Source organism: Mus pahari, chromosome 11 (genome assembly GCF_900095145.1).
Source record: "Mus pahari chromosome 11, PAHARI_EIJ_v1.1, whole genome shotgun sequence".
Lineage (NCBI taxonomy): Eukaryota > Metazoa > Chordata > Mammalia > Rodentia > Muridae > Mus > Mus pahari.
The window spans coordinates 16,718,794-16,732,118 of NC_034600.1; the positions used below are offsets into that span (position 1 = coordinate 16,718,794).

Genomic DNA, 13,325 nt, shown 5'->3' on the forward strand with positions numbered 1-13,325 from the left:
CAGGAGGGTAGTTAGCATTTTAGTTATGTTTGTAAATGGTGATGTTTACTCTATGTGTATTTTCATCTCTAATATTCTTATGGCTTGAGTTTGTTTGTAGGGTTTTATAAAAGTAGAGTAAAAATGAACACTTCTATGCTTGAGTATAGTTCAAGTTAAACAACATGCTAGACTATAGACAGAACTGCACGTGCTCGCAGTGTGTCTGCTTTTCTTTCAGACCACTAAAAATTTGGTATTAAAGCAAGGGCCACATGTTTCTCTGAAAATTTCCTACCCATCCCCATTAAAAATAGATTTGAAAGATTTTATTTCATCACTGACCACCTAGTTACTACAGGGCCAAAGAAGGTAAGTAACAAGTTCCCCACTCCAATTTAAAAGACAAAGCATGTCACTAAAATACAAAACTGAGAATAAGTCAGATTTCTTTTAAAATAAATGATAGAAAAGGGAGAAGCATTTCAGGCTTAAAAATAAAAAATTGGCAAATAGGCTGTCATGGCTGAACACTCACAATCAGTGAGGACAAACTAAAATACCTTAGAGTCTGGATCTCTCCCTGTTTTCCATTATATTAACTTGTCTGTAGCATTTCCACCTTATAAACTAAGGACAGAGATGAGTTAATGTCTTAGTGCAGCCAACATCAATAATGGGAACTGCATTGACAACAAAGCCAAGAAGCAGTTTTTTTTGTTTTTTGTTTTGGTTTTTTGAGACAGGGTTTCTCTGTATACTGTCCTGGAACTCACTTTGTAGACCAGGCTGGCCTCGAACTCAGAAATCTGCCTGCCTCTGCCTCCCAAGTGCTGGGAGTGCTGGGATTAAAGGCGTGCACCACCACCGCCCAGCTAGCACTTTTTTTTTTATTTTGTTACTACCGCTAACTTGATTGAAACTATGTGAGAAGAGTAAATTTACCTTTATGGTAGCATTCAGCCCTATATGTAAGCTAGGGAAATCTTTCAATAATATTATGTAGAATACAATTTAGGCCTCTCAGTTTGATCCTCAGCAAAGGGAAATAGGTCTTGATTACTTAACATTTTTTTCCTTGTACACAATATCTCTTGAGAAATGCAATCGAATGTTTTATGGATCTAGGCCTTCAGAAAAATATTTTTATTGAGGAAACTTTATTAATACCTTCCTTAGTACCTCCCTTGGTAGTTCTTTGAAAAAAGAAAACAACAAACCTATTTTGATTACTAAGAATACTCTGCTATATATTGTTTTTAAATCCGGTCTTCAACAAAATATAGGAGAGAACACATGTTCCTTAACAAGTTGTATATTGAGTAAATAAATGGGCTCCTTTGTGAAAGAAACAATAAAAATACCCCTGATTTTGCTCTGATATTAAAGCTTGAACTATCCCTAAAGTGGGAAGAAAATTATAAGTTAAATAGTAAGCTAAGCAGTTATGCAACTATCCCTTAAGTTTATTTTAACTTAACCCTTGTGAATACTTCACACAAAAATACATACACAAGAGCAAATGAACTATACAAACTAAATATCCAGCAGGAAAAACAAGTACAAATTAAAAGATGTATAAGTTGTTAAGTGGCTGATTAGGTTATCTGCATAATCACAGAGATAACAAAAACCATCTTAAAATTGACAAAATTATTCTAGCAGTTCATTTAAACATAGAAGACATCAGCAATCTATAAAATGGTCAAATGGGTAACATGCAATAATTGGTACAATGACCAATAATATTTATTGAATTTAAACTATTTACTGTTGTAAACATTTTAACAAAAGCATGAGATCTAAATACAGTCTTTGACAATTCCAACAAAATAAGTGGTATGTTTAAAAAATAAAGCTGATGAGCAATAGATTCATCGATTTTATATATTGTCTTTCAACAGTTCCAGAAAGAATAGCATGGTATTTTTAAAAAGTATGCAGCAAGATTGTTCCTATTATAATGTCAAACTCTGGAAACTGTAAATACAAAGAAAGTCAGTGAACAGTCAAATGGTCATGTTCATAAGGAAGAAATTACAGTAATAACTAACTGTCCGCGATCCAGTTAAATTCTGTTGTCAATAGAATGCATTTCCTTGTCAGTTGATTTCATAGTTCCTTTTCCAAGAGACAGCAAAACTTTGGCAATTGGATATACTGAAAATATATTTTCAAAGTTCAAGACACAGCCAGTCATAGCATTTTTGTTGTTGTGAAGGGAACACCAAGGCTCAGAGTTTGGTAGAGATTCATGTGGAAAAAGTGCACAATATTCTGCACAGATAGCTTACAAAGGTGCTGGCAGTTACTGTTCAGCAGAATCTTGGGTTTTTGCTTGCATAGCTCACACATCACTGGAATGTGGAAAGGTGTGCTATTTTTTTTTTTTCCTTTCTTTCTTTCTTTTCCTTTTTGGCAAGAGCAAAGGAGACATGGTGATGTGAATTACCACATTGGGCATGCTGAATCCATGCAGAACACCAGGCTGCTACCTGATGTCATTGGTTTTTGTATACTGGTTTTGTTTTTGTTGAAGCAGTTCTGTTATTGCCAAAAGCTTTTTCAGTACATGCTAGACACAGGAGAAACAGTGGGGGGAAAAAAATCACTAAGCAAATAAAGAGCCTAAAATTTCAATTATAGGATTTATTAGTTTTGATAAAAGGTACTGGGATTCTATTCAAGACATAAACTGAGTATTTTTAGTTGTAACCAAAATAGAGATCTTACTATGCTAAATTTTGTCATTATAAACCTTGAAAAAATCTATGTTAAACAATAGCAATGTTTTCCAATTGTACTCTTAATTAGTTAGGACTGCTAACTAACTACTCTAGACTTGCAGGCTAATTTGCAGAATTTCTACGAGATAAGAAGTCAGTGCAATGGTAGCATTTACTGCCTTCTGAAATCATGGGAGATATTAATCAGACTTAGGATGGGTGTATCTTGATATATACTTTCCTATGTGATACCCCTTTCTCCCCATTTAACTACCTTAGCTCAAGAGAGACTATTTCCAGTGACTTAATCACTAAGTCCATTAAAATATCTTTACAGTTCCATTAGACAGCAAAAACCTAATGTGCACTAATGTTTTTTAAGGTGTGAGTTATGTAACATACCAACTTGAATCACTATAATAAAGTATCATCTGTAGTTATTTTTCACATTTCTCATATAGTTCTGTGCTTCACAAGTAATTTTGCTCACACACTTGGTATTAGCATAACTGAAAGGGTACTATGCCTTCTTACTACTAACAGTAACTCACTTGATAAAGTATGAACACAGCCATTTTGTAAAAACCTACCTGCTGTACACCACGCTCATTACTGAGTGTTCTCAGTTCATCTGAATGAGCTACACAAATCTCATGCAATGCTGCTAAGTCACGAGACAGGTCAGTTCTAGAATGCTCTGTAGTGTCCGGAAGTTCAGGTACATTCTTTAAGGGAATCATAAAACTGCATTTAGAAATAAAAATCCTTGTAGTCTCTTCTAAAGTTATCCTAACTAAGTATAAGACATAAATTTGTACAAAAATTTTTATTCAAGTAATTCTGCTAACCATGGGTTATAAAACCTCTATTTACAAAGAAACCAGGTTCTACAACTTTCATAGAATGACAGTGTGAAATTTTTTTTAATTTAGAGCATATGCAAAATAAATATCATAAATACTACTACAGTACTCTTATCTAAATTAACCAACATCTAAAGAACTAAATTATGAAAGTATAATAAAAATCCACTGTTTGCAATTTCTATGGACTGTGCTCAAGATAATTTCTAAAATATGGAATTATTGGACATTAATGTGTTTAAGCTTCATGAAGTAACTTAGCCATAATAATAAATTTATAATACTGTATTATTGCATTAAATGTCAATACTATCTTAGGCCTTGGAGTAAAATTTAACATGTGGTAGAATTAACAATCGTGGATGTATGTACTCCACTTTTTTAATGATAATGCTTGTTAAACATTTCTAAAAATTGAACATTTTAGTTTTTCAAAGAAATACACATTTCTTTTAATTAAATCAATTATTTACTAAGTTGATTTAATGAATAATAGATTACAAGGAAAAAACTGCTTATCTTCACAGAGCTTGTGGGTTAGTAGAAAGGACAAAAAAAAAAAAAAAAAAAAAAAGCAGCTCAGGGAAAAGTAATGACCCTTATTTATTTAATTTTTATTAGATGTACTCCTAATAGAATCTTTGCAGAAGTTCACATTAAAAGTTTCTTATAAATATAGAGCTGATGTTGTCCGCCTTCCTCTTAACCCCATTTGTTTGCCAAAGAGGGTTTTTGATTTGTTTTAAAATGAATCACTGAGTAGGAATACACTACAACAACTGAATCACCTATACTTTTATGACATAAACTTGGCTACACATGTGTGCTAATTTCAGCTTGGTCTCCATGTACACATACCACATTATGAATATATTTACTTAAAAATTCATTCGGTGTTAGAAATGTACTGTATATGAGGTAGAAAATTTAACTTTACTATTTAGGGTCTCAGAATTTATGAATATATTCAATTTTGTATCAGTTTAATTTATAAAAGCTCAAGTGAGGCATAATAATTACATTATTTCATTTCGTTCTAACTTTAGTTCCAATATAAATGGCTTCAAATCTTGTTTCAGCTACAACTTAAAAGGCTAATAAATCCAACAATAGCTAAAGGGTATGAATGAAAAGACAGTCTGAAAGGTGACTAGTTGAAAGCCACAATTGTGTATGCTTGACATAAATAAGAATAAGTGAAAAAAACATTTTGGGTAAAAAAGATTTTATTTTGAAGTCCTGGTTTTAAAATATAAAGATTATTACTTATATGGCTAACCTCATTCTCAAAGAACTTGAAAATTATATACATACCCCAAGTTCATCTAAAAACATGATCATGCGATGTTTATTACTTTTTATGAATGGATTGACACCTTCCATATAAGGCTCCTAAAAAATTAAAAACTTCCATAAGGCTCCTAAAAAATTAAAAACTTCCATCTCATATACCTTAAAAGAACTGTTTACAACAAAAACTATACATGTTGCAAGAATTAGTATTTACTCATGCAAAATTTCTAATATAAATACTTTCGTGGAGGAATGTAGGTATTTAATGAAAAGATTCAAAATTAAATTACAAAGTAAATTATAAATTAAAAATCATTAAACATATAGCTTGGCAGACCCAAATTGTTCACATGTAGATCTAGAATTAATTCCTGATAAATTATGAAGAATCCAACACATTATAGGGAATTAAAATACAGTGAAACCAAAAACTCCCTATGACTGCAAAATACGCTTTGTGTTTCAGGAAAATTCAAACAATAACCCATAAATATAAACTACTTAAACTAAAATCCTAACCCACTATAATTTACAATTTCTAGTTAGTCAACATCAGGCTTTAAATGGGATGACGTTTAATTGGAAATCCCAAAGATGTAGACATGAAATTTAGAAGAACAATAATGAAACAAAAGAACACCCCTAGCAGATGAACAGAGATAAGGATCTGTGGGACTGCAAAGATATCTCTGCATTAAGAACACTTGCTACATTTGCAGAGGAGGACCAGCACTCATATGGTGACTTACAACTGTTATGTTCCTGAGAATCTGGTGTCCTCTTCTGGCCTATGTAGGCACAAGGAACATACCAGTGCACTTAACATGCATACAGGCAAAATACTCATACACATAAAAGTGAATAAATCTTTTTAGAAAAAAATGAATCTGGCAAGAAATAATAACCAATAATGGAATATAGGACAAAAGCCTGGAATGTGTATTTAATTATTAACCATACCCCAAAATTTAGGACAAGTCTGAGTGGTAAGAATACCTGTTACATCTGAACATCAGTTAAAGGACTGCATACTGACTAGTGGTATGTACATGTGAATTTGTGAAGAAATTTGTCATATACTAAGTCACAAAAGCAGTTAACTGTATCATTCCAGTCATGTTTTGAAGATCTGGTATATATTGCGAATTTAAATTTCCATTTAAAATGTTATTAATTTAAGTATCAAAATATGTTTACCTTAGCTCCAAATTCCACGAGATTTGCTAAATTCTGCACAGATTTAGCCACTAATGTCAGTGTTCTTGCAGCAATAGGAGATGGGGAATCTAGAAGAAAATTGGTACAGCCAATGACACCGACTCCAGGGGTTACTTTCAGATAAATGGTCAAACAGTATTACCACTAAAGAGAAATATTAAAAGTGCCAACAGTCCTTTATTCAGAATATATTCACAATAATCCTTGAAAATGTATCACTTAATTCAAAAGAACTTGAATTAAAAGGGGAAAATTGAACATACTTATCAGTGCTTCTTGTTTTGTGAAAAGTATAAACTTGAGTAATTTCCAAGTGGCTGATATTTCAGAATACTTCCAAAAAGCTGCTTTATTGTTAAGAAGACTGTCACTCTACAAAACTTTCAGACAGTGCCCAAAGCTAATTCAACCCATGTAGGGGAGCATTTTGCAATCTTAGCAGTTCCCTGTTCCCAACATTATTTGCAGGCTACTAGTTTACTTTATGGATCAGTTTTTGAGTTCATGAAATAGTTCCCCGTAGAACATAGAAAATGGAATGTAAATGTAAAGTATTTGTAGCTACCAAATAGAAACTGACAAGGCCCTACCCATGTCCATGGACAACCTTGAGTTTCTGATCTGATGGCTATTTTCTTACCTGAGTTTTATCAGGTACAAGGGTTGAACCCAGGGCCTCATGTATACTCTGCCAGTGTTCCACCAGTATAGCTACATTCTCAGTCAGCTACTATTAATATTTTGACTCACTGTTTTGGATTGTATTGTAAAATGTAACACAAAATTAAAGTGGCAGTTTAAGACCAATGTTTAGATAGAGCACCCCAAAATTCTAAGCCTTTAAATTTTTAAAAAGTTAAGAGTATTTTGGTGTGGGTATGTACAAATGAGTGCAGCTATCCACAGAAGCAAGACCAGTGTCTGATCCTTTGGAGATGGAGTCATAAGTGGTTGTGAGCTACTTGACATGGATGTTCCGAAGTGAATTCAGGTCCTCTGTAACAGCAGTATATGTTCTTAAACACTGAACCATTACACCCAGTCTTTTATTCTTAATATGCATGATTTCAATCACCTTAGTATTAATAAAAAGGAACTGCAGGAATGTGATGAGTATAAACATAAAAATATTGAAAAAAACTATGGTCTTCCTTTTGATTTTAAGATCAAAGGGACTCTTTTAGACTCACAATTCATGCATATGGGCATTGTAGGTACATACCACTGTGTTTCATGACATAGTCTGGCTACAAAGTCCAGACTTGCCTTGGGCTTTTTTGTACCTTAGCCTCCTAAGTAAGTTCTGTAATTATGGAATTACAGAACGCAGTCCCACCTCAAATAAATTTTAATACAGATTTCAGGTTCAAAATATGAGCATAAAAATGATTGTTTCCTTCTATTAATATTAATGGACTCATTTTAACACTAGAGTAATAAACATCAATACTTTTTCTTAAGTTTACAAATCTTAAATTTTTTTCTGTGGACAATGAGTGAAAAGCAAAATGGGATCAAGCTTATTAAGAATCTTGGGCTATCTTTGTAAGTGTTCTCAGATTGCTAATGTGGCCACACATAGGTTTTTAACCTGATCTTAGCAGAAAGTTTACCTTCCAGTAACCTGATGTAGACAAAGGACACAAGAGCCCTTCCCAATCTCCTACAAACACTTGTCAGAGCCAGCAGGCCAGCAAGAGTGGTAAGCGTGCTTGCCACCAAGCTTGATGTCCTGATTTCAATCCCAGGCACTCAGATGGTGAAAAGAGACAGTCATCTCCCAAGAGCTGACCTCTGACTCCTACACATGCTCCATAACAAGCAAATGCCCATGCATAAATACATGTGCTCAAGTGACTACAATGTAGACTTTTGAAAATAAAAAAATGAGTCACAAGACAGAAAAATCTAACATGTTAGATACTAAAAGACAAGGCAGGGAATAGTATTTTATTTGTATCTTGAATTTTTTTTAAATTTGATTTAAAAGGCAAGTGTTTTTCATCAAATATGAAAATACTGATTATTTTCTCATTTGAAAAATATATTAAAAGGTAATTACCTGAGATGATATTAAACATCCTTGGATTCAGGATAGCAGGGCAGATAAGGCGAAGAAAAACAAAACCACTAATTGGAAGGAAAAAAATTTTTCTTTTAAAAAACTTACATTAAGAAGCATAACATTTACTCTCAACATAGGGAAGCCTAAATAAAGTTATTAAGAAACTTACAAAGCAAACTTACAGACTAACTTTGGAAAATTTGCACATAAATCTCTTATCTGTTTATAGTAGATTAGTAGTTTGTTTTCTGCTAGAGGAAGCAGTTTATTAAAAACATTGAGATTTGCTGTAAGATTATGAAAAGTCAAATAAACCTTTTATAGATACATTCTGTAAGGTTTCAATCATCCACTCTCATCTGTCTTTTAAAGTTTATTTAAACAAACAAAATCCATGAGAGTAAATTAAGTTGGTTATAACAAAACTGCTCACAACTTATATAAACAGTCTGATACATACACCTGAACCAATGAAAATGTATTCAGTAAACACTCAAAGGTTTTCAATGATACTACAAATTCTAAAGTTTTCTTTAAAAGTTGTTAAATTTCAAAATAACAGAACTTATGGCGTATCAACAGCGGCTATGGTTGACATCAGTTTCACTTTGAGAACTGCAGTTTAAGCTTCAATAGATATCCCACTCTGTATATGTTGTCATGTAAGATCAATTTTCACTTCTTAAAGAATATGTGGTAATTATTAACCTTGACAAGCATTATTCCCCATAGTTTTTAAGTTCCTTCTACAGATTACTTACAACAATTAATAACTCTTCACATTTTGGTGTTTTTTTTTCCCCATAGTAAAGGTTTCTGCATAAGGTTTTCTGAAACATTTTGATACTTTAGTAGGGTCTGGGAACTAGAAACCTAAATCTCAGTGAAAAATTTTTTTTAAATTTTTAAGGTGATTTGAAATTGAATAATACATGCTTACCACACAATTTAAAGATGATTAGGAAGAGAAATCACGTCAGGCACAAAAGCCTCTAAAGTACACTGTCATTAATAATCCAACCAGAGGACTCCCTGCTGTATTAGTTTGACAGTTATACATATTTAAAGCACATTTAACGTACAGAACAGTTTATTGTACATCACACTCAGCTTTTGCTGAAATACTGTGCTTTTCATTTTCTTCATTCCTAGAATTTTTCAGTATATCTTGGCACAGATGGGTTTTGGTCAGCTGTTTTATTCAGTGGTAGGAATCAAATTCAGGACCTCTTAGTGTTAAGCTAGTACTCTACCACTGAGCTATGCCCTTAGGCCACTATTAGAAATTCTGTCTGAGAGAAAAGTAGAATTCTTCAGAAACATGTCTTTAAAACTCATTTTACATCTGTACATGTACTGTGTATTTTCCATAATTACTAGAAAATTGCGATATTTGAGGTATTTCTATTAAATTTCTAGTCACTGTGTGCTAGCTGAGATATGCTTACCAAAATGTTTGAACAAGATTTTTAAGATGGTTTTAGAAATTAAGTTTATAACTTAAGCAAACAGTTTAATCTCTCTAGATCTGCTTCCTCGCTGGATAATGATAATGATCGCTGCCAAAGCAGTTCTTAATGTACTATGACCAGACTGAATCAAACTTCAGAATTACAAGGTACGGCTGGAGATCCTACATGCTACAAACAAATTAAAATCCAGATGGTTCAATTACTATATTTCTCCAAGCAACAAGTTTCTATATTTTTGCCTATATAAACAAATCAGTGTGTGTTCTAAACAATATCTATGACGAAGAAGTGACTCTTACCTAACAACTCTTGTTCTCATGGTGTTATTTGTAGGCCACTTATGCTGAACTGATTTCTGTAAACACCCATAGATATATCTCAGTGTCCTGCCAAAATAACATAAATGTCTTAATACAGAAAGTAAACATCATCATAATCTAGTAGTAACTAACATTTTAATTTACCCAAACTGTATTCCATATTTTAATGCATTTGGCTTTCTCATCTAAAAATGGTTTTGTCAAAAGTAATGAGAAACACATTCAGTAATGGATGTAGAAACATAATCCAGTATGCTTAGCTCAATGAATTGTAAATTCTGTGTTAATGAAAAGTATGAAACAAGTTATTAGAAATGAGAATAGATTTAAACGTCTTTTTTGTTTGCTGGAAATCTAATGCTAGGCAAGAAATAACCACTAAATTTCCAGATACTGTTCCCCAGATTTCAGACATGTCAATCACTCCCTAAGCTAAAATATAAGCCAGACTTACTTTGTCCACAAAAACATACAATCTAATTTGTAAATACATGTGTTTAGGCTGGCCTAAACTCATGCTCTTCTTGCCTCAACCTGGGATTACAGACAATGTGCCACAATGCCTGTAATTTTATTTAGCTTCTTAAATAGTTATTTTACTCATTCTTTTACTCTCTTTTCCTTAAATATAATCCATCTTTTAAGGACTAAAAGTCTGAGTATAATGCCAAGATAATAAAAGTCATTCATTAAAAGACAAAACGAAAATTTGACAACTTACGGTGGAAGTATTTCTGAAGCCATGAATATTTTCTCCACAAGCTCTGAAAGTATACTCAATAGGTGTGCTAAATTAGTGTTCACATCTTCATTTTTTTCTAACTTTGACGGACTTAACTAAGAGAAATACAAATTTATTTTTTGAGATGATTGAATTTCAAGTAAACTGTGGTAAATGAGCAGCTGTTTTCAAAGCTGTTACCTGTTCCACATATACAAATGCAGTAAGTTTGCTAAAATTAGTTTCTCAACTGAATATTTAACTACTCAGTTCTGTTTATATGAGAAGAAAAGCTGTTTTTAACGAGGTTTAACTTAGTGGCTAAGGAAAATAATCAAAATATATTAAGTAAAATCACAACCCTTCAAGTACACCCCTCCTCCCCACCATCCAACTGTTCTGGTCTGCTAGATTTATCTGCCAATCTGAAAGGCTATGTCAGCTTTCATAGTAAGGGTAATTAAGGGATTACCCTCAACTTAAGTCACTCATTTTGTTGTGGCAGAATTAACATTTTACAGCTCCAAGTGTTGAAAAGTATTTCCTTATTTTACTGACACTATATCAAGCCTAGAAATTTATACTATCTTTCTTTGAAATTGTTCTGCAGCATTCATAAAGTAGAATAGTCATTTACGAGTGATTCTACTCATAATGGTGTGGGTTGCCTATAAACTCACAGTGGAACCTTAATCATCTTTAAAAGATGATTTCATCATCCTTTAATCCCATCTTATATAAAATAACTGAGAATTCCGTCTAGGGAGCAGATGCTAGAACGTATCACTCAAGGTAAGCACCCTGCAAGTTGGCTGCTGACATGGCATTATCCATGTGGGGAATTCCATAGCCAATGTCACACGATGTGCAAGCCATAACACGAGCCTCCAAGAATTCTCGTACAATTAACTTCAGTCATAAGACTTAGGTTCCATTCCCAGGATACTTTTTGTATATATCAAATCATCCAAATGTTTTTAAATACTTCCTTTTTTCCACTAACAGATACTCAACATGTACAAAAGTCCCTAGAAAAGTGTTCAATTTATGGTTATGCACATTTTCTCAAAGTAAGGTATGCTTGGTAATTAATATAATAAAAGGAATGTTCAAAGAGGTTTGTATGTGCTCAAGGAGAGGTGGATTATAAATATATTAGAGAACACGATTGTACTGATAAATTTCAGAAATGATGTACTTTCCTAAAGATGTAATTTTTTTAAAAGTTCTCATTAAAATATGCTATTTGCTGCAAAGATTAAAAATATAAATTCTTACCTCACATGATTGCTTGCTTTCCATAATCTTTAAAATGGAGTCTTTCAAAGCATGATGAACAAATTGTGTGGCAGTGGCTTTCATATACTGCTCCATCAAGGTACTTGCAAGTGTTGTAGCTCGAAATAGGGTAGTGGCTTCATCTACACAAAAATGGATGTTTCATTGTATTTACAGAACTGTACTAATATAAGTAAGCTGGAAATTAAATTAATTTTCTTCAGTAATGTGCTTTTCACATACATATGTTAGGGTTAACATGCATTAATTCACCTGACCTTAGAGTGAATTAAATCATGACTTTCATAAGTAAGAAGAAATAAACACCATCATGTTCATATGAAAAGATTCAAAATAGTTCTACAGTGTGTTGAATATCAGTTTGTGATAAACAGAAGCTTTCTACTGATTTCATAACCAAAAACAAATTATTTCATCTCTGTGGTGGTTTGAGTAAGAATTATCTCCAAAGGCTCAAATATTTGAATGCTTATTTACCAAGAGTTACACTATTTGAAAAGATTAGAAGGATTAGGAAGTTTGCCTTTATGGAGGAAGTGTTGTCACTAGAGATGGGCTTGAGGTTTCAAAAGCCCATACTAAGCCTAGAGTCTCTCTCTGTGCCTACAAATCAGAATATAGCTCTTGGCTACTGCTACAGTGTTTGCCTACATGCTGCCATGCTTAATACTGTCATAATGATAAAAGATTAAATCTCTGAAACTTCAAGCAAGGCACCAATTAAATGCTTTCTTTTACAAATGTCACGATATAAAAAAAGTATGTACCATTTTATCTCCTCCTTGACATTAATTTTTGTAATTTTTATGGTTAAAGAAGGCAAGGATTGTCAGCAAATCAAAGTGCTGGGAGAAAATAGATTAGGAATCTGTGAAAAACATAGTAGTATGTTACAGTGGCCTTGGAACTGATATAGAATATAGAAATAAAATATACTAGTATTTTATGACTTCTACTCATGAGTTACTAAGTACAAACTCAGGTAATATAAATATTACACCACTGTTGATCACACACAGAGTCAATGATCAGAACAAAGAAATAATTTTTCTTACAGCTTCTAATATTTATCTGACATGACAATTAGAAATAACAATCCATTCCCATATTAAAGAATCTCACATACTTATAAAATTAGTTAATAGTTTAATATAAGGAGCATATATGTTTGATATATAACATCTAACTTCTTAAAAATATATATCCATAGGTACAGAGTCAAAATTTAGAGCTAAGATGAAAGGATGGACTATCCAGAGACTACCCCATTCTGGAGTCCATCCCATCATCAGCCACCAAACCTAGATACTAATGCTCATGCCAGCAAGATTCTGCTGAAGGGACCCTGATATTGTGGATTCTTATGAGG

The 13,325-nt window shown here is 32.8% G+C and overlaps 1 protein-coding gene across 1 annotated transcript in view; it reads right to left on the bottom strand.

Moving 5' to 3' along the window:
* Window positions 1-1,427: 1,427 nt before the first annotated feature.
* Window positions 1,428-13,325, bottom strand: part of Rasa1 (RAS p21 protein activator 1) — a 69,743-nt gene continuing 57,845 nt past the window's right edge. The window contains exons 18-25 of the mRNA XM_021208337.2: window positions 11,936-12,078; window positions 10,658-10,773; window positions 9,916-10,002; window positions 8,142-8,209; window positions 6,059-6,147; window positions 4,883-4,960; window positions 3,296-3,430; window positions 1,428-2,554 (exon numbers count right to left, since the gene is read on the bottom strand). Coding sequence (XP_021063996.1) covers window positions 2,471-2,554; window positions 3,296-3,430; window positions 4,883-4,960; window positions 6,059-6,147; window positions 8,142-8,209; window positions 9,916-10,002; window positions 10,658-10,773; window positions 11,936-12,078 — 800 coding nt within the window. The 3' untranslated portion in view covers window positions 1,428-2,470. The remainder of the gene's footprint in view (window positions 2,555-3,295; window positions 3,431-4,882; window positions 4,961-6,058; window positions 6,148-8,141; window positions 8,210-9,915; window positions 10,003-10,657; window positions 10,774-11,935; window positions 12,079-13,325) is intronic.